This window comes from Lotus japonicus, chromosome 4, assembly GCF_012489685.1.
Source record: "Lotus japonicus ecotype B-129 chromosome 4, LjGifu_v1.2".
Lineage (NCBI taxonomy): Eukaryota > Viridiplantae > Streptophyta > Magnoliopsida > Fabales > Fabaceae > Lotus > Lotus japonicus.
In genome coordinates, this window is record NC_080044.1 from 48,373,385 (window position 1) to 48,395,179 (window position 21,795).

General features: G+C 40.7%; 1 protein-coding gene across 1 annotated transcript; it reads right to left on the reverse strand.

The window, feature by feature from the left end:
* Nucleotides 1-19,598: 19,598 nt before the first annotated feature.
* On the reverse strand, nt 19,599-21,146 carry LOC130712870 (protein MAIN-LIKE 1-like). The gene is made up of 3 exons (XM_057562684.1): nt 20,840-21,146; nt 19,896-20,589; nt 19,599-19,695 (listed from the first exon to the last, which is right to left on the reverse strand). Exons 1-3 carry the CDS (start codon nt 21,144-21,146, stop codon nt 19,599-19,601), a joined length of 1,098 nt encoding a protein of 365 aa, XP_057418667.1.
* Between the last annotated feature and the right edge of the window lie 649 nt (nt 21,147-21,795).

Sequence of the window (21,795 nt, forward strand, 5' to 3'; positions counted from 1 at the left end):
GCTGAAGCGCTCAGAGATGCAAGATCTGAGGAAAAAGTCCATAGCCTTGAAATCTAAATCTGAAAAGGCTAAGGCTGAGAAGTCAAAAGCTCTTCAAGCTGAAGAAGAGGAATCTGAAGAAGCATCAGAAGATTCTGATGAAGATGAGCTGACTCTGATCTCCAAGAGACTCAATCGCATCTGGAAGCACAGGCAGAGCAAATACAAAGGCTCTGGAAAGGCAAAAGGAAAGTCTGAATCCTCAGGTCAGAAGAAGTCCTCACTTAAGGAAGTCACATGCTTTGAGTGCAAAGAATCAGGGCACTACAAAAGTGACTGTCCAAAGTTGAAGAAGGACAAGAAGCCAAAGAAGCACTTCAAGACAAAGAAGAGTCTGATGGTGACATTTGATGAATCAGAGTCAGAGGATGTTGACTCTGATGGTGAAGTCCAAGGACTCATGGCTATTGTCAAAGACAAAGAAGCAGAGTCAAAGGGAGCTGTTGACTCTGACTCAGAATCAGAAGGAGATCCTAACTCAGACGATGAAAATGAGGTATTCGCTTCTTTCTCTACCTCTGAACTGAAACATGCATTTTCTGATATCATGGATAAGTATAACTCCTTATTGTCTAAGCATAAGAAGCTGAAAAAGGACTTATCTGCTGTTTCCAAGACTCCTTCTGAACATGAGAAAATTATTTCTGATTTGAAAAATGATAATCATGCTTTGATCAATTCTAACTCTGTGCTTAAGAACCAGATTGCTAAGTTAGAAGAAATTGTTGCTTGTGATGCCTCTGATTGTAGAAATGAGTCTAAGTATGAAAAGTCTTTTCAAAGATTCCTAGCTAAAAGCGTGGATAGAAGCTTAATGGCTTCAATGATCTATGGCGTAAGCAGAAATGGAATGCATGACATTGGCTATTCTAAACCAATTAGAAATGAGCCCTCTGTGTCTAAAGCTAAATCCTTGTATGAATGCTTTGTTCCCTCTGGTACCATATTGCCTGATCCTTTACCTGCTAAAATTGTTAAAAACCCTCTTAAAAAGGGATCTTTCTCTATGTCTAAATATCATGCAAATATTCCTTTAAAATATTATGTTGAGACACCCAAGGTGATCAGAACCTCTGGGGTAACTAACAAGAAAGGACCCAGAAAGTGGGTACCTAAGGACAAGATTATCTATGTTGCAGATATCCTTGATAGCTCCACTGAAACACCAATCACATGACGGGAGAAAGGCGTATGTTCCAAGAGCTAAAACTTAAGCCTGGAGGCGAAGTTGGCTTTGGAGGAAATGAAAAGGGTAAAATTGTTGGTACTGGTACTATTTGTGTAGATAGTAGTCCATGCATTGATAATGTGTTATTGGTAGACGGCTTAACACATAACTTATTGTCTATAAGTCAATTAGCTGACAAGGGTTATGATGTTATATTCAATCAAAAGTCCTGCCGGGCTGTAAGTCAAATCGATGGCTCTGTTCTGTTTAACAGCAAGAGGAAGAACAACATTTATAAGATCAGATTATCTGAGTTGGAGGCTCAGAATGTGAAGTGCCTTCTGTCTGTTAATGAAGAGCAGTGGGTATGGCATAGACGGTTAGGGCATGCCAGTATGAGAAAGATTTCTCAGCTGAGCAAGCTAAACCTTGTCAGGGGCTTACCCAATCTGAAGTTCGCTTCAGACGCTCTTTGTGAAGCATGTCAGAAAGGCAAATTCACAAAAGTCCCTTTTAAGACAAAGAATGTTGTCTCAACCTCAAGGCCGTTGGAACTTCTGCATATCGACCTTTTTGGACCAGTGAAAACTGAGTCTATAGGTGGCAAGAGATATGGGATGGTTATCGTTGATGACTATAGCCGCTGGACATGGGTAAAGTTTCTAACCCGCAAGGATGAGTCTCATGCTGTGTTCTCTACCTTCATTGCCCAAGTGCAAAACGAGAAGGCTTGTAGGATTGTGCGTGTCAGAAGTGACCATGGTGGAGAGTTTGAGAATGACAAGTTTGAGAGTCTGTTTGATTCCTATGGAATTGCACATGATTTCTCTTGTCCCAGAACTCCTCAACAAAATGGTGTTGTTGAGAGGAAGAACAGAACTCTTCAGGAGATGGCTAGAACCATGCTCCAAGAAACTAGCATGGCTAAGCACTTTTGGGCAGAGGCAGTAAATACAGCATGTTACATTCATAACAGAATCTCTGTGAGACCAATTCTGAATAAGAATCCCTATGAATTGTGGAAGAACATAAAACCCAACATTTCTTATTTTCATCCTTTTGGTTGTGTTTGTTATGTTCTCAATACTAAGGATAGATTGCATAAATTTGATGCTAAATCTTCTAAATGTCTATTACTTGGTTATTCTGAGAGATCTAAAGGTTTTAGATTTTATAATACTGATGCTAAGACTATTGAAGAATCTATTCATGTTAGATTTGACGATAAGCTTGACTCTGACCAGTCAAAGCTAGTTGAGAAGTTTGCAGATTTAAGCATTAATGTTTCTGACAAAGGCAAAGCTCCAGAGGAAGCTGAGCCAGAGGAAGATGAGCCAGAGGAAGAAGCTGGTCCCTCTGACTCACAAACTCTGAAGAAGAGCAGAATCACTGCAGCTCACCCTAAGGAATTGATTCTGGGCAACAAAGACGAACCAGTCAGAACCAGATCAGCCTTCAGACCCTCTAAAGAGACCTTGCTCAGTCTGAAAGGATTGGTGTCCTTAATTGAACCCAAGTCCATAGATGAAGCTCTTCAGGACAAGGATTGGATTCTGGTCATGGAAGAAGAATTGAATCAATTCTCCAAGAACGATGTTTGGAGCTTAGTGAAGAAGCCTGAGAGTGTCCATGTAATTGGAACAAAATGGGTATTCAGAAACAAGCTGAATGAGAAAGGAGATGTAGTCAGAAACAAGGCAAGGCTAGTTGCTCAAGGCTACAGCCAGCAGGAAGGAATAGACTACACTGAAACATTTGCTCCAGTAGCAAGACTAGAGGCAATCAGACTGTTGATCTCTTTCTCAGTGAATCACAACATAGTTCTACATCAGATGGACGTGAAGAGTGCCTTCCTAAATGGTTATATTTCAGAGGAAGTCTATGTTCATCAACCCCCAGGTTTTGAAGATGAGAAGAAGCCAGACCATGTGTTCAAATTGAAGAAGTCACTCTATGGTCTGAAGCAAGCTCCCAGAGCATGGTATGAGAGACTCAACTCATTCCTTCTGGAGAATGAGTTTGTAAGGGGTAAAGTAGATACAACTCTTTTTTGCAAGACTTATAAAGATGATATCTTAATTGTGCAAATTTATGTTGATGATATTATATTTGGTTCTGCTAATCAATCTCTATGCAAAGAATTTTCTGAGATGATGCAGGCTGAATTTGAGATGAGTATGATGGGAGAATTAAAGTACTTTCTGGGAATACAAGTTGATCAAACACCAGAAGGAACATATATCCATCAGAGCAAGTACACTAAAGAACTACTGAAGAAGTTCAATATGCTGGAATCTACAGTGGCCAAGACTCCAATGCATCCTACATGCATTCTGGAGAAAGAAGATAAAAGTGGTAAAGTATGTCAGAAGCTCTATCGTGGCATGATAGGTTCACTTCTATACTTAACTGCATCTAGGCCAGACATACTATTTAGTGTTCATTTATGTGCTCGTTTCCAATTAGATCCAAGGGAAACCCACTTAACTGCTGTTAAGAGGATCCTAAGGTATCTGAAAGGCACCACTAACCTTGGCTTGATGTATAAGAAAACATCAGAGTATAAGCTTTCAGGTTATTGTGATGCTGATTATGCTGGAGATAGAACAGAGAGAAAAAGTACTTCTGGAAATTGTCAATTTCTGGGAAGCAATCTAGTCTCATGGGCAAGCAAGAGGCAATCAACCATTGCACTATCAACTGCAGAGGCAGAATATATCTCAGCAGCAATATGCAGCACTCAGATGCTCTGGATGAAACATCAGCTGGAGGATTATCAGATCCTTGAGAGCAATATCCCAATCTATTGTGATAACACTGCTGCAATCTCATTGAGTAAGAATCCTATCTTGCATTCAAGGGCAAAGCACATTGAGGTAAAGTATCACTTTATTAGAGATTATGTACAGAAGGGCGTACTTCTTCTGAAGTTTGTTGATACTGACCATCAATGGGCAGATATCTTTACAAAGCCCTTAGCAGAGGATAGATTTAATTTTATTCTGAAAAATCTGAACATGGACTTTTGTCCAGAGTGAAGATGGATCAGAACCTCTGACTATGATACTTCTTGATCAGAAGATGTCTAGTCCAGAAGGTAACTCAATCAGAGTGTGTGTACCCATTGGTACTGACTCTGAAGCTGAGACAGCAACACGTGTGTCAGTATTTCTGATGCATAGTTCCTTGTGCCCGTGTGACAGTCTGTCATGTTGCGTGTAGATGTGCTTCTCTCCTGTGTGTGATATGTGTATTTACTGTTACTATCTATCTTTAATTTTCAACCGTTGATTTTAAATTGCTTTTTGAATCAACAACGGTTATTTGTCAAAACCCACTATACACACACGATCTCCTTCACTTTCGGTTTTTACTCTCTCTCTCTCTTCTGCAATTTCAAAACCGCTTACCCTCGATTTCTCTCTCGATCTCTCTTCATCTTTCAACCTTCATCTTCTACCTAAACCTTCAACCGCTCCAAAAATGGTGAGTCAAACCAGAAAAGCTACTGCAGATGCAACCCAGTTCCCTCATATGGTAGTTGGTCTAGCAACAGGTCAAAGGGGTCCTGAGAATCCGAATCAAGATCAAGGTCAAGCTCAAGAGCAGATTATTCCGATTGCAGAACGGGGCTGTGCCGATCACTGCGTATATGCTCCTGAGGAACTTCAAGTACTGGCAGAATGGAGATTCGACCTCGACAACCTTGCTACAAATGGGTATGATCTTCGTCCTGAAGTCCAAGCTCAAGGTTGGAAAAATTACTTCAACAGGCTTCGAGGACCGGTGTATGACAAACTGATCAAGGAATTCTGGAAGCACGCCGACTGCGATGATACTCAGGTGGTATCTCACATTCTTGGAAGGAAGATCATCATTACAGAGAAGTCTTTCGTGAATCTGCTGGGTGCAGAAACTGCTCTTGGGTATCGTTTCCAATTCACTGAATCGAAGCTGAAACCCAAGACGAAGGATGAGACCAACAAGGCCCTATACACCAATTACAAACCGGGCAAGACTAATTACAAAGTGATGGACCTTCATCCCAAGCTCAGAATCTGGCACAAGATTCTGCTCAACTGCATAAACCAGAGACCAAAGGGCAGTTCCCCAGACTACATCAACTTCAACCAGAAGGCGATGTTGTTCTTCATCCAAGACAAGAAGAAGATCTGCCTTCCCTACTTCCTGTTCTCCTACTTGAAGGAGTGTATCCGGAAGTCTAGGACTACTGCCTCCATCAAGTCAGCAATCAAGTATATCCCCTTTGGGAGACTGTTGTCTGATCTCTTCATTGAGAGTGGCCTCATTCAAGATCTGGTAAATGCTGGATGCACAGAGGATCTGACCACCATTGTCAGTGATGTCTTCACTGCGAATTCTCTAAAGAAAATGGGCCTAGTCAAGAAGAAGATTGCTCCTGCCCATGAAGACACATCTTCTGAAATCAGAAGTAGAAGGGTGCCTCTGAATGACTACCCTCTGTGGACACAGACAGACAATCCTGAAGCTAGGGGTGTTCGCGGATTGGATTGGATCGGTTTTGAGGAGAAAAATCATCCGATCCGATCTCATCGGTTTTATGATTTTGTCATCCAATGGATTTTTTACTAAATTCAAATCCGAACCAATCCGATCCAATCTATAGCGGTTTGGATTGGATTGGATTATTCGGTTTTTGTTTCACTTTTTTATATTTTGAAATTGTGTTGTATAAATTTTAAAAATATATGATATATGATACATAATTTATAACATTAATATAACATTCATAAATTATAACATAGTAACAAATTTTTAAATTATGATTATAATTGTTTACTTTGATGCATGTATATAGTTCAAATAATTACTTGAACTTTTTTTATTAAAACGTAATTTTATAAATAAGCATGTGTGATATAATCAATATATAAACAATAAATATGTACTATGTAAGTGTAAATTGAATGATATATGTATAACTAAAAGTATACATATTTGTGAATGTTCGGTTTGGATTGGATTGGTTCGGTTTTGGAAATCAAATCCGAAATCCGATCCGATCCAATAAATAATTTCTTTTTTTTTCAATTTTCAGTCCGTTCGGTTTTCGGTTTGATTGGATTTCGGTTTTTTTGGATCGGTTTATCGGTTTTGTTTGGATTGGTTTGGTTATGAACACCCCTACCTGAAGCCATTAGGTGCTATGTTGAAGACCTAAGGGCTCAAGGCTATGAAATTGATCTCGATGAATTCTTCAGCAGACTGCCGCCAGCTCCAGAGTTTCCTTCTCCTATCAAGAAGAAAGTTCAGCGGAAGATGATCCTAGAAGAATCTTCTGAGGAATCAGATGTCCCTCTGACCAAAGGGAAGAAGGCTGGTCAATCCAAGAGAAAACATGATGAAACCAGCAAGCCAGATGATGGTGATGATGGTGATAATGAGGATGGTCCTCCTTCTCCTAAGAAGAAGAAGAAGCAGGTCAGAATTGTGATGAAGCCTACTCGGGTGGAACCAGCTGCTGAACTGATCAGAAGGATTGAAACTCCTGCCAGAGTGACAAGATCATCAGCACAATCAAGTAAGTCTGCAGTTGCTTCTGATGATGATTTGAATTTATTTGATGCACTCCCCATATCAGCCATGCTCAAACAATCTTCAAATCCACTCACTCCCATTCCTGAGTCCCAACCAGCTGCACAAACCACCTCTCCACCACATTCCCCAAGGTCTTCATTTTTCCAACCTTCTCCTACTGAAGCACCTCTCTGGAATTTGCTCCAGAACCAACCCTCTAGGCCAGATGAACCAACCTCTCTCATTACCATCCAGTACAACCCATTAACTTCTGAACCCATCATCCCTGAGAAACCAGAGCCTAACCAAATAGAACCTGGACCCAGAACCTCTGATCACTCTGTCCCAAGAGCATCAGAACGTCTGGCTCCCAGAACCACGGATACAGACTCTTCCACAGCCCTTACACCTGTATCCTTCCCAACAAATGTTGCTGACTCTTCTCCTTCCAACAACTCTGAATCCCTTCGAAAATTCATGGAAGTTAGAAAAGAAAAGGTGTCTACCTTAGAAGAATATTATCTCACTTGTCCAAGCCCTAGGAGATATCCTGGCCCTAGACCTGAACGTCTAGTTGACCCAGATGAACCTATCTTGGCCAATCCTTTACATGAGGCAGACCCTTTGGCTCAACAAGCTCACCCTGCCCCTGACCAACAAGAGCCTGTTCAACCAGAACCTGAACCAGAACAATCTGTGTCTAACCACTCCTCAGTTAGATCACCCCATCCTCTGGTTGAAACTTCAGAACCTCACCTTGGAACCTCTGAACCAAATGCTCAAATGTTTAACATTGGCTCTCCACAAGGTGCCTCTGAAGCTCACAGCAGCAATCACCCAGCCTCTCCTGAAACCAACCTCTCTATCATTCCTTACACTCACCTCCGACCCACATCTCTCTCTGAGTGCATCAATATTTTCCATCATGAAGCCTCATTGATGCTACGCAATGTGCAAGGTCAGACTGACCTAAGCGAGAATGCTGAACATGTGGCTGAAGAGTGGAACAATCTGAGCACTTGGCTAGTGGCTCAAGTTCCCGTTATGATGCAGCTACTGAATGCAGAGGGAAGTCAGAGGATCGAGGCTGCAAAGCAAAGGTTTGCTAGAAGGGTGGCTCTTCATGAACAAGAACAGAGACATAAGCTACTTGAAGCTATTGAAGAAGCCAAAAGAAAGAAAGAACAAGCAGAAGAAGCTGCACGTTAAGCAGCAGCTCAAGCTGAACAAGCCAGATTAGAGACAGAACGACTGGAAGCTGAGGCTGAAGCTCTTAGATGCCAAGCACTTGCACCCGTAGTTTTTACTCCTGCTGCTTCTGCTTCCACTCCAGCTCCTCACGCTGCTCAGAATGTTCCTTCTAGTTCTACACAGCCAAACTCGTCCAGACTCGACATTGTGGAACAACGTCTTGACACTCATGAGTCTCTGCTGATTGAAATGAAGCAAATGATGATGGAACTTCTGCGTCGATCTGATAAACCCTAGCTTTAGGATCTCTTCGTTTTGATTTCTTTTTCTTTACCTGTGTTTTATTTCGTTAACCTCTGGCTCTTTCTTGTTAATCTTTACTTTGCTCGTTTGTGATTATCTATGCATATATATATATATATATATATATATCTGACATTATGTTTGCAAATTTTTTTTTTATTATTCATCATAACCGCTTTTACATCATACATTTTTTTCTTTTTCCTAAAATCCTAGAATGGAGGATCCCTCCTCATTCTTCTGCACTCCTGGCGCTGCTCTGACCTCTCCTTCTCCAGACGCTCCAGTGCATACTGGATGTTGTTGAGCCTGCCTTTTAGCTCATCCCTCTCCAGAATCTCTTCTGCAGTCTTGAGCTTCTTTTCCAAGATCTCTTTTTCTTCCAGCAGCTTTAGTTCAAGCTGGCTGAGTTCTTGCACCTCCTCCACGAAGGCAAGAAATTCCCTCAAGTCTCTCTTCAACTCTGGACGCAGGTCCTCCTCCAACAGTGTCCGTGTTAGCTCTGAGATGGTTGTTGTACCCTCTGGATGCCTAATGTTGAGAAACAAGTCCTCCTCAAAGGCTCTCTTTCTCAGCTCCTCTAATGCGATCATGTATGATGCCATTTTTCTCTGGTATGATGTTGTGAAGCTTACCCCTCTCTCCAACGCTTTATATAGGCTTCACTTTCTCTCTAAAAGTTAATGCTCCTACAGTTTCTCGAGGTTAAGTTCTTGGTAACTGACCCTCCTCTTTACTCCCTTGGCCGGTGGTAAACGTTCTTCTCTTGCATTAACTCTTCTATTTATTTCGCCTAACTCTGATTCATGCATCGTTTTAATTTTCTTTAAACTTAGACCTTCTCTAAGGGGGAGTACCTTGTACTTCAAGCTAAGTTTTTCACACCCCAAGCTTTTTGCTTATGACAAAAAGGGGGAGTAAACCCAGTTTTTGATGTGTAAGATGTGTTAGTGTGATTTATTTTTCTTTTGGAGAATTTAAGAGTTCCACCTTTATGACCATAGATGTGTCACTGGGCAAATACAAGGAATACATTTCACTTCCTCTGAAGTGATTCTAATTTGACTCTGATACCCAAGACTCTGATACCTTGTCCGTGACTCTGATTACTTATGCGCTCTGATTACTCTATTTTCATCTATGTCATAAGTTTTTCACTCTGAACTCTTATATCATTTAGCTCAGAATCTAGACTTTACTAATGTTTTCATCAAGTATTAGATTCAGGGGGAGCTAAGCTCAGAATCAAGCAGTGACTTGAATTCAGAATGAGCAAGATAAACTATTCACATCAGGATAAGTTCTATTCTATATCTCTAAACTCTGAGTGAATTCAGTTTAATGTTTAAGAATTGTTCATCAAAAATCTTAGTTTTGTCATCATCAAAAAGGGGGAGATTGTAAGATCAAGTTTTGATCTAGTAGTACAACTCTATGTTTTGATGATTACAAGTTAACCTTTTGATATGAACAATTGTGGTACTCTAACGTGTTTTTCCTGAGTGTGCTATTTACAGGCTCTGACCTCAACTCAATCTCACACAAATCAGAAGCACTGTGTATGAAGAGCGACCCAAGCAACGCTTTCGCATTCACCATGTTCAGTATGAACAGTGGAAAAGCTTCAGAAGTTCTGAAGTTATACAAACTCTGATGTGGACTCAGTCACTAGAAGTTCTGAAGATCCAGAAAGTCTGATAACCAAGAAACACTGAAGGCTCAGATATTCTAATGGTGTAGAAGACTCTGAAGATCCAGAAGCTGATTAGTGAAATTCTGATGTCCAGAAGCAAGATACTCTGAAGACCATGTACTTCCCTCTGAGTTCAGAATCAGAAGAAACAATGGTCAGAGGATCTGGGCTTTCCCTCTGACTCTGATCAACCGGCTTCCCAAGTTCCAACATGAAGCTTTCTCCTGATCAGAAGTCTCCTAGGTTTAAAGGTCAAGTCGCTATCCAAGTACAAAAGCAACTGTACCTTCCTGACGACCTACCTAACAGTCTCAGACACAGCAGAAGCTGGATTTTCCAGAACTGCCCTCCAACGGTAGCATTTCCCATGCAACGCTCAACCCTAATCCTTGGAGTATATAAAGAGGCTGAAGACTGAAAGAAGCGGCTAGAAGCATTCACATACGCGCAAGACAAATTCAAATTCTTCTAAGCTTTCTTATATCTGAAATTCATTGAGTTTACTATTAGCTTTTTAGAAGCAAATCTCTTGTAAACAATTCTTTGATAAACAGTTTGTTTAGTTCCTTTAGGAGATCAAGGTTGATCGAATCCTAGAGAAGACTAAGAGAGTGAATCTTAGTGTGAGCTAAGTCAGTGTAATTGTTAGTCACTTGTAGGTTTCAAGTGCAGTTGTAACTCTTACCTGATTAGTGGATTGCCTTCATTCTAAGAAGGAAGAAATCACCTTAACGAGTGGACTGGAGTAGCTTGAGTGATTTATCAAGTGAACCAGGATAAAATCCTTGTGTGCTTTTCTATCTCTTATCTTTAGCACTTAAGTTCTCGAAAGATTTGTTAAAATCTTTAAGGTGGAAGCTTTATCTTGAAAACGTTATTCAAACCCCCCCCCTTTCTACCGTTTTTCATACCTTCATAAGTCAGACCAGTAGAAGTGAGGCCAACCATTTCAAGCAAGGGAATTTGGAATTTGTTTGTCTTGTATGTGCAATCCATGATTACCACATGAGGGAATGTGTTGAAGAGTTTAATAGCATTAGGATAAGCCCAGAAAAGTTCCATAATGACACCCGAATCTTCTTCATGTCTTTCGAAGTGAACATAGTTGGCTTCTGCCAACTTCTTCAACAAATATTGCATCTCTGTAAGTGGCCCGCGGTCTAATTCTTTAACCTTTTTGATGCGACTATAAACTTGAGTGATTGTAGACAAGTTACTTGGATTATTTTCCTTCAAAGTGGCCAACATGTGTCTCGGTGGAACCCAATTATTATTCATGCTGTCGACTTGAACCTTCTCTTCTTCTGCTAGTCGACCAGCGTAGGAATGGCCAACCAATGATCTAGCTGGTTCATGGTTGTGTTCCCCGTCCAACACTTTCAGCCACCAATTTCTATCACCCTCCGTAGGCCGTCCTTTAAGTTTAAAAGGACAACTACATTTTTGTGATCTGGTGGATTTGTACTTGAAGGACTTAGGGTCCTTGTACGGGATGTACACACCATGCTTCGAGCACCGCATAACAATATACATATTTCCACCTTCTTTTGTATAATCAGACCTTCCAGTCACAATCGCATATCCATTGTTCTTCCCAACCTTCTTAACCCATTGTTTAAGGTCATCAACAGTATCAAATATCTGTTCAAGGATAACATATCACTTTAAAATTAATAATCAATTCAAGCATCACTAAACAATGGGTCTCCTAAACAATAATGTCATTATGGTCTATGTAATGAATACCTGATCGGTCGACCATAAATGTGTGGTATCCACACTTATTGGTGGAACATTATCTTGTTGTTGAAGCAGCATTCCTTCATTTTCATCATTACCTTGTTGTAGAAGCAGCATTCCTTCGTCATAGATGAATGTGCTCGTCATTCTGCCTGCATAAACCAATCTGCCACTGGTTAACAGTCCGTATAATTAACATTCGGATCCCTCCGTACATATAACCTTCATATTAATCTGAATGTTCAACATTCGGATTTATATCGAGGCAGAAAGCATGCAGTGATGGTGGTGGCAAAAAATGGTGAGAAATTTAAACATAACATGGTGTAGAAAATTTAAACAAACGTATATATGTATATGAATATGGATGAAATGATACATATCAAGAGCAAAATGGAAGTTGGTGCTGGTTGATGAAGGTTGTTGGTGGTGGTGCAATGATGGTGGTGGGGGGTTGAGAGGTAGTAAGAAAAGAGGAGAGGTGAAGGATGAAGAAGAGGGTTGAGAGGGAGTGAGGGTGATTGATAAGTGCCAATTTTATGTGTTTTAAATATCATTTTAAGCACTTATTTGACATATATGCTTGCATTGTTGATTATTTTATCCCCATAAGTAGTTGATTTAGTAAATACTTAATTTTAGTATAGAAATAGAGTAAATATTAAATTTTTCACATTTAATCTTTTGTTTTCAATGATAGGTGAAAATCTATGAAGATCTATGCCACAAGATGTCAAAAGGCCAAGAAATGAAGAATTTCACTTAAGCCAAATGTTTACTCCCTTAAGCGAAATTATATGGTAGAGGGTATCAATTCTGGAAGACAATCTCGCTTAAGCCAAATTCTTTCTCGCTTAAGCAAACCATTCAGTGGCATAGAAGGAGAGTGAACCCTCGCTTAAGCGAAACTTATGCTTGCTTAAGCGAATCTGAGGCTCGCTTTAGCGAGACAAACCGCCTTGGACCCATATAAAAGGCCAGAACACGATTTTTCTCGGGATCTCTTCCATTCTTCACCATTTCTCCTCCCTAAAACATTCGAGGAGACTGGGCTTCATGGAGGAAGGGTCCCTGGGCTAGGAGTTGATGGAGTTGAGCTTTGGAGCATGGTGAGAACCATTTGGAGGCTATGGAAAGCTTGAGAAAGTTTCCGTCGCCGTGGATTCGTCTCCGTTCTTTGGGTTTCATCTCTTCCTTTCTTATCTCTTGTATATGTTCTTTTCTATTTTTGTATCTAGAATGTTATAGCTTAGTTCTTTGATTGTTGTAAACTCAATTATTGATGTAAATGGAAATATTTCATGTATGGTGTTTCTCTTTGTACTTCATGCTTCTAACCAATCAATTGATAATCAAAAGAGCTTCACTAATTTATAAATAGATCGAGAGGTTGATATGAGTTGGTGTATGCTTAGATCAATGAAAGTAGAATGTCTATGTCTTAGGTCACGCCGTGTGTTAAAGTTTTGCTTTCTACACTTCAAGTATCATTTATCTATGTTAGATTTCTATGGACTAGCATGAGATCGGGAGATAATTGCGGGTCCGGTTCAAGAGAGAAACCACTCAATGAAATAGTTGTCTTATGGTGAGATGGTCTTAGGTAGGAACAATAGTGGGCTTCCACGTGACAGGTGGGGTTTTGAGTTCTAACAGAGTTTTCGGGGTGACAACGGAGATTCGCAAGCCTAGTGTACCATGTCTTAGGCTAAATTTGTTATTGGGAATGTCTATGATAGAGAATTTGAGTTTTAATGTTCCCTTTGGTTTTCTAGATGGTAAGGGATTACGTCTAGGAATTCCAACTGATAGATTTACCTAGGCTAGAGATAGTTAGGTTGATAGCTCTCGACATCGTAAGTGAAATGAACCTCTACATAAATGTTTGTGTTCAAAGCAATCAGAGGATAAGGTGAATGCATTTCTGAATACGTGTTCTTCTTTGTTATCTCTGTAAACCTTCTATTACCGCTTTCCTTATATTGAAAATCACAAAAACAATTTATCAAACATCTTCTTATCCGCTCAGATCAATGTTTAACTGATGGAACTAATTTTCACATAATCTCTGAGGACGATAAACCCGTATCTACTTTACTACGTTTGAATCATAAGAGTTTGGTTCCAAAGCAGTACAAATAACAAGGAAAAAGCCCTTTATCAGTGATCAGAAGTGAGATGTAATGGGGGGGGGGGTGTTTGGTGGTTGAGGAGTTTCCTAGGAGGCCATAATGGTGGTGAGGTAGGTGAAGTTATGGAGTAATGGTGCTGAAAAAGGTGGTAGAATCCGTCAGAGGGGTTCGAAACTTGAAGATCCATATGAATCTGAATGATGAAGTTACGGATCATGTCTTAAAGATCAATATGCAGTTAAAAATAATTTAGTTTTTCTTCCATTACAAGGGTTGATAAGTATAAAAGTAATAGATTTTACAATTATTAGGGTTGATTATAAAAGTGAAAAAGCAAATTACGAAATAGTTAAAGTGAACATAAAACTAATAACAATGAACATAACACTCACAAATTATGAAATAGTAGTGCGAAATAGTAGTGCAAAATACAGAGTCCCCTAATAAAGTAATAGTAAATACTAATGTCAATAAAAAGCTCATACAACTAATGTCCCCTACTGTCCCCTACCCCGACGACCTCCCCTACCCCTACGGCCTCCCCTAGCTCCTGCCCTGCCTCCCTCCCTAACTCCTGCTCCACCACCTGCTCGGCCTCCTGCTCCCACACCTCCTCTCTCAACAGCGTAAGCAATGCCCTGTGTCCCAGCCAAGTCCTGGAAGATGCGGAGTGCTCTCTCAGTTAGAGCGCGGGCCTGTGTGCCTGGAGGCAAAGCATCATCCACCTCAAGTGACAGGTCAAGGACTTCTAAACCCCTACGCAAAGCAGCCTGAAAGTAAATCAAAAAACGATGTTAGTAAATCACATACAGAAAACCACAAGTGCATAAAAAAAATAGAATTAAAATTTACCACGGCACTGAGATCAATCCTCCTCTCATCCGGTATGATGAAACAATGAGACACTCTGCCGTACTGATAGCAATTCCGCAAGTGTACGGATTGATCGAAGTAATACAAAAGATTGTCGAACCACAAGGATAGTTGTTCATCAATTGCTTCTAAGAGTTTTGTGTTCAGAATGTGAAAAAGAAAGCAATATAAGTTTGAGGGTTTGTTGTGTTTAACACACTTGTGATGAAGAGCAAGAATTATAATTCAGATAAAGAAGTACCCTGGACAAAGCTCCACTTAGTCCAATTATGGTTCTCAAATCAAATTCTTATATGAAGTTCAGAATCCTTATCCATGATGTTATAGCCTCTACCTCTACTTGTTAATTCCTTAGTCAAGTAAATCATTCAATTTCATTTGCCAAACCTAATGCCTTAGTGCCTAGTCAATTCAATTGAAGAATGAAGTTTATAAGTTCAGGCCAACACAATAAGTTTCTACCCTTATTCCTAAGTGATAGCAAACAAATCAATCTAATCCCAAGTCCCTTAATCCTCACCAACTTCCGTTGTGCAAGAAGAAAGCAAAACACTTGTGTGCACTCAAGTGAATATTGATTCAGAGAAAAGATACATGGAAAAGAAGCTTTATTCATATAAGAAAATAAGAAGTTTAAACCATAATCAGAACTAAGGTTCACCTCACCCAAAGTACAAAGAGAAACTAGCCAAGCATGGCTAGGGAATTCATAATGCAAACTAAAGGAATAAAAACCTGAAAGAAGAGGGCCAAGAAGCCTCCCACAAGCTCCAAGAACCTAAACCTCTAAGTTTTGTTCAAAACGTTACAAGATACCTAAAAGAAATAACAAAATCCCTATTTATAGAGTTTCCAGCGGTAATCCACGCTCAAAATCGCACAGTTCGCAACATCAGATTTTGCCACCACGCATGTGCGTGGATCCGACGGCGCACATGCGTGGGCATCAGGTTTTTCTAACAGGAGCTCCACGCATGTGCGTGGGATACATGGCGCACATGGGTGGCTCATCTGGTTTTTCTTCAATTTTGTAACTCCCACTTCTCCTATCATCATGGCTCTTAACTTAGCTTTCAACCATCATCATTAGCCATCAAAAACCTATCAAACCTGAAAAGAATCTCAAGAAACCATCAAAACAACAATTTAACTCATTGGAACATGTCATTAATCATGATAATTCACCATCCTTTCCTTCAATTCAGCAAATAAAACCCCCAATGTGCAATCAACACTCATGAACTCAAAGGACTTCAGCTCAAAACTGACCATAGGAATTACTCTCTAACAAAACTAATATAAAGACTAAATAAATTGATTAAAAACACCTAAACTAATGCAGATGCAATTATGAAATAAAAATGGACTCAACTTGACTTAAAACTCAATAAATGACTCAAAAAGGAAAAGATAGAAACAAGAAGGACTCGATAAACATAGAATAAACCTCGGGTCATCACACCACTATACTCAACGGCAGCTTGTCCTCAAGCGTAAACTCAAGGTAGCTTGTCCTCAAGCACAGAATAAATCACCCCTTCTTCAGTTGCTTAAGATTTTCAAAACAAGATACTTCACAAAACAAAAGAAATGTCAAATGCACACAACTAAAGATGAGAGGTCAGCAAGAGTAAGCAAGACTTCCAAGCAAGAGCTCATCAACTTCCTGACATATCAAGCACTCTCCTCACATTTTGGGTGCTCTAACATCAAACACAATACTTCAGCCCTGATAATCAATCAATTCAAAGTTAGTTGCAACAATAACAAGAACAAGAGAGACTTAGAAAGGTTATAACTTTGGCTAAGGTAAAGTGTAGGTAGGGATGCCAAGAAAAAGGGAACACAAGGGCTCAAAACAGATTTTGGGGTGAGTGATTCTTCTATTCAACAAGACCTGAGCAGAATTTTTAAGACTTTGTGACTCCTTCCTTCTTCTTTTTTCTTTTCAACTTTTTTCATTTCTCTTTTTCAATTGTCAAGGCACTTGCCTTTCTTTTGACAATTAAGCATGCTCTTTTTTTTTTTTTTTACTTTTAGGAATGAAGTCCTTTTGATATTTTCCGTGCTCAATAACAACCACAAATCACTCACCAAATCTCAATTCACCATAATTCAGGGACAAAGAAAAATATTTATTCTTAAGGCTCAACTTGGGCAACTAAGGGAATATGATAACAATCCAAAGTCTGAGGCCAACAAAGAACTACTACCAAGTCTCTTCAAAGAACAAGTATTGTGCAACAACCAATATGCATTTCAAAGCAGAGCTAAGCATGTATAAGCATGTTAGGAATAAACATTGAGACTCTCAGCACTCAACAAAAACAATGGGGTGTTGAAGTGAAACACCCTTTCTTATGAACTGAAGCAAGTAAGATCAAGCTACCTCACATTCCAATCACAATAGCATGTACAAAGACCACAAGATAAAAACATGGAAGTATCATCAACTATCAATAAGAAGCAGCTAAATCAAGGGTGAAACCACTTAAGCAAGTTTAGCATAACAGCAAGAAACCCAAGGATATTCATACCGACTCAAACGTAAAAAGAAGATAGAAAAAAAAAACATGCAAAAGCCTCGATGCACTAACTACCTAAAAAGAAAAAGAAAATGTTTTTTTTTTAATAGAAAACACTAAATTAAAGCAAACTCAAATTAAATAAAAAGCAAACCAAGACTCTGGTTGTCTCCCAAGAAGCTCAACTTTTAAGTCTTTGATAGACTTCCCCGGACTCAAAGTTCTAGTCGGGGTTTATAGCAAATTGCATTAGATCCTTTAGATCATGCAAATTTTGACACAACTGCATCATCATATTACCTGCATTTCCATATATCATGGCAACATAAATCAAATTAAGAGTAGAGGGTTTAAGAAAATTCTCACTAATTTGCTTCCATGGTGTGTTGTGAAGATTCCATCCTCTTGTTTGTTCATTGCCATGCTTTCCATTGATCCACATGTCCTTGAGATTGATGCTAAGATTTGGAGTTTCCTCCTCATCTTTCTGCATTTTGTCTCCAAAGACAAAATCCTCTATGGATAAATCATGAACATCATCACATTCAATCACATTTTTCATTTGTTCACCCATTGTATTTTCACTTTCTGTCTCAAGAACATTGGTGAAGTCTCCTTTTGAGGATTCTTCACTCCGTGGCTCATCCACAATGTCACTTTCATGGATAATATGTGATTGCTCTCCCTCCTCCAAAGCTTGAGGGCAGAAATATTCTGGTATCCCTTCAGCTATGGTTTTGGCTATATGTTCCAACTGAGTCTCCAAATTCTTGATGGAGGCTTCTTGATTCCTTAAGCTGGCCCTGGTTTCATTCATGAAACTTTGATTGGTAAGTACCAAATCAGCCACCATCTCTTCTAAGCTCTTCTTTCCACTCCCATGATATTGATGAGGTTGTTCTTGATCAAATGGTTGATGTTCAAAATCTCCATAATATTGATGACTTGGTAGATCCCATGGATTGAAATTATCATCACATTCCCAAAAGATATCGGGTTGTCCTTCCCATCCTTGGTCATAGTAATGATGTGGGTCATATCCATGGAATCCACTCAAATCAAAAGCATCCATTGAACCTTGTAAAAATCACTTTCACACACAGGTTAGTAGCACCGATTCAATGAAGCAATGGTAATAAAATTTCCAAACAATAAAAGTCAAGAATCAATCAACAAAATAAAACTATCCCCGGCAACAGCGCCAAAAACTTGATAGCAATTCCGCAAGTGTACGGATTGATCGAAGTAATACAAAAGATTGTTGAACCACAAGGATAGTTGTTCATCAATTGCTTCTAAGAGTTTTGTGTTAAGAATGTGAAAAAGAAAGCAATATAAGTTTGAGGATTTGTTGTGTTTAACACACTTGTGATGAAGAGCAAGAATTATAATTCAGATAAAGAAGTACCCTGGACAAAGCTCCACTTAGTCCAATTATGGTTCTCAAATCAAATTCTTATATGAAGTTCAGAATCCTTATCCATGATGTTATAGCCTCTACCTCTACTTGTTAATTCCTTAATCAAGTAAATCATTCAATTTCATTTGCCAAACCTAATGCCTTAGTGCCTAGTCAATTCAATTGAAGAATGAAGTTTATAAGTTCAGGCCAACACAATAAGTTTCTACCCTTATTCCTAAGTGATAGCAAACAAATCAATCTAATCCCAAGTCCCTTAATCCTCACCAACTTCCGTTGTGCAAGAAGAAAGCAAAACACTTGTGTGCACTCAAGTGAATATTGATTCAGAGAAAAGGTACATGGAAAAGAAGCTTTATTCATATAAGAAAATAAGAAGTTTAAACCATAATCAGAACTAAGGTTCACCTCACCCAAAGTACAAAGAGAAACTAGCCAAGCATGGCTAGGGAATTCATAATGCAAACTAAAGGAATAAAAACCTGAAAGAAGAGGGCCAAGAAGCCTCCCACAAGCTCCAAGAACCTAAACCTCTAAGTTTTGTTCAAAAAGTTACAAGATACCTAAAAGAAATAACAAAATCCCTATTTATAGAGTTTCCAGCGGTAATCCACGCATGTGCGTGGCCTCCTCCACGCACATGCGTGGACAAAACGCTCAAAATCGCACAGTTCGCAGCATCAGATTTTGCCACCACGCATGTGCGTGGATCAGACGGCGCACATGCGTGGGCATCAGGTTTTTCTAACAGGAGCTCCACGCATGTGCATGGGATACATGGCGCACATGCGTGGCTCATCTGATTTTTCTTCAATTTTGTAACTCCCACTTCTCCTATCATCATGGCTCTTAACTTAGCTTTCAACCATCATCATTAGCCATCAAAAACCTATCAAACCTGAAAAGAATCTCAAGAAACCATCAAAACAACAATGTAACTCATTGGAACATGTCATTAATCATGATAATTCACCATCCTTTCCTTCAATTCAGCAAATAAAACCCCCAATGTGCAATCAACACTCATGAACTCAAAGGACTTCAGCTCAAAACTGACCATAGGAATTACTCTCTAACAAAACTAATATAAAGACTAAATAAATTGATTAAAAACACCTAAACTAATGTAGATGCAATTATGAAATAAAAATGGACTCAACTTGACTTAAAACTCAATAAATGACTCAAAAAGGAAAAGATAGAAACAAGAAGGACTCGATAAACATAGAATAAACCTCGGGTCATCACGTACCAATCCATGTAACCCCCCACTGACTCTCCCTCCTCTATAGCAGGTACGCCCTCAGGGAACAAGTACTGCACATAGTCTGTGAATGCCACATCAACAACCTCAGCTACGGGAGATCTATCCATCTCACTAGGGTGGCGCGGGATCATCTGTATATACCCAAACTGTGGCATGACCCGCTCCGGAAGATGAGGTCGCACATCAGGGGGATAGGGACACCGAATGTAGCCTGAGAACAAAGCCCTCTCATCCCGCTGTCGCCATTCCCTGTGAGCCTCGTATGGAGTCCAAATGACGTCGTCTGTTGTCAACTCATCAAGTAGTACTCGCCTCTCGGCCAGCCTAGCATGCCCTCGTCCGTGACTCCGTCCACCTACAAGCTCTGGGTTGGTCCTCTGTGTAAGCCGGGTTCGCATATCGCGAACAAGCCTATCTGGGAAGTGCTCGAAGATCCAGGCCAACAACAGGGACGTGTAACCGTCCATCTGTTTGACCCCTCTGCGCGAGGACTGTCCAAGCTGGTCGTACAACGTGGCAAGGGCCATGGCGCCCCACACGAACTCGGACACCCCCTCAAGATTCTGTAGCATGCCGATCCAACGGGCGGAGAATGAGTGCCCCCCACTCTTGTCGGCGAACAAGGTCGCGCCAACAAGATGCATTAGGTACATCCTGGCTGCATGCTCGTACCGCCCCTCTACATTACAATGTAATAACCAGTTTTCATTAAGTAAACATAAATAATAGTTGGAAAAAGTTTAGATAATGAATGAAACAAACCCGTAACAGCTGTCGGGTAAAGGTCCCGCAAGAAGCTGAACCTCATAGTCGGACCCCTCTTGTCATTAAACTCAGCCAGGTACAAATCTGCCTCCCCCCCAACAGCAAAGCGCAGGTCTCTGCCACATCATATCTCGAGGCCACTCCTGGAGTGTAAAATCTCCCACCAAACGGGATGTGAAGAAGAGCGGAGACGTCGTCGAGGGTGACATTCATCTCCCTGAATGGCATGTGGAAACTACTAGTCTCCTCATGCCACCTCTCCACAAGGGCCGATATAAGCTCTAGGTCCGTCTCTGCATAGCTGCACCTGGCCAGAGGATACAGTCCGCTCCTTTCCACAATCAAACGGACCTCCCTGTATTCGTCCCCCACGCACGTCATCAATCCGAGCTTCGTACCAGCAGTGGCAAGCCTCAAATGACCTCGGTCCACATAACGATGGTCAGTGGTGCCTAGTAGGGCATGCCACATCCACGACGCTATGTGATCTGGGTAATGCCGCAGAAGTGACAACTCAACCGGCCCACCAGGAAATGGTGGATCTCTCTGGAGCGGCGGCCTCCTCAGATCCTCTACCTCTACAGCGAACCCTCAAGCTCAGGCTTAGACTCCGACTCCAATGGCTCCTCGACTGCAGCACGATCAGGTCGAGAGGTGGAAGGCTCAGCAGTATCGTGGTCAGGAACCTCGGGGAGCGGCTGAGCAGGAACCTCAGGAATAGGCTGAGGAGTCGGTTGAGTAGGCTGCACAGGAACCTCAGGAGAAGGCACCTCAGAAGTCGCCTGAGCAGGAACCTCAGGAATAGGCTGAGGTGTCGGCTGAGCAGGCTTCGCAGGAACCTCAGGAGTCGCCTGAGCAGGAACCTCAAGCGTCGCCAGAGCAGGAACTTCAGGCATCGATACAGCAGTGGACAGGGCGACACCCCAGGGTCCCTCGCCCAGGAGACCCGACCTTGGGCGTGGGACGCGTCATGGCCTTGGGCCTCCCTTCCCGAGGCCCAATTGACCCATTTAGACAGACTAAGAGCGCCAAAGCCCAACTCCACCTCTATAAATAGGAGGGAAATACCAATTGTAAGGGACTCTTAGCTCATTTGAGAAATAATAGCATTGAAATTCAG

What these genes read in the sequence shown, in the direction of transcription:
- LOC130712870 (XM_057562684.1), bottom strand. Translation starts at nt 21,146, where the DNA reads ATGTGGCATGCCCTACTAGGCACCACTGACCATCGTTATGTGGACCGA. An exon ending in TCTTCTTCACATCCCGTTTG is followed by an intron (nt 20,590 to 20,839) that starts GTGGGAGATTTT and finishes ATTGTAATGTAG; the next exon opens with AGGGGCGGTACGAGCATGCA. An exon ending in GTGGGGGGTTACATGGATTG is followed by an intron (nt 19,696 to 19,895) that starts GTACGTGATGAC and finishes TCCTATGGTCAG; the next exon opens with TTTTGAGCTGAAGTCCTTTG.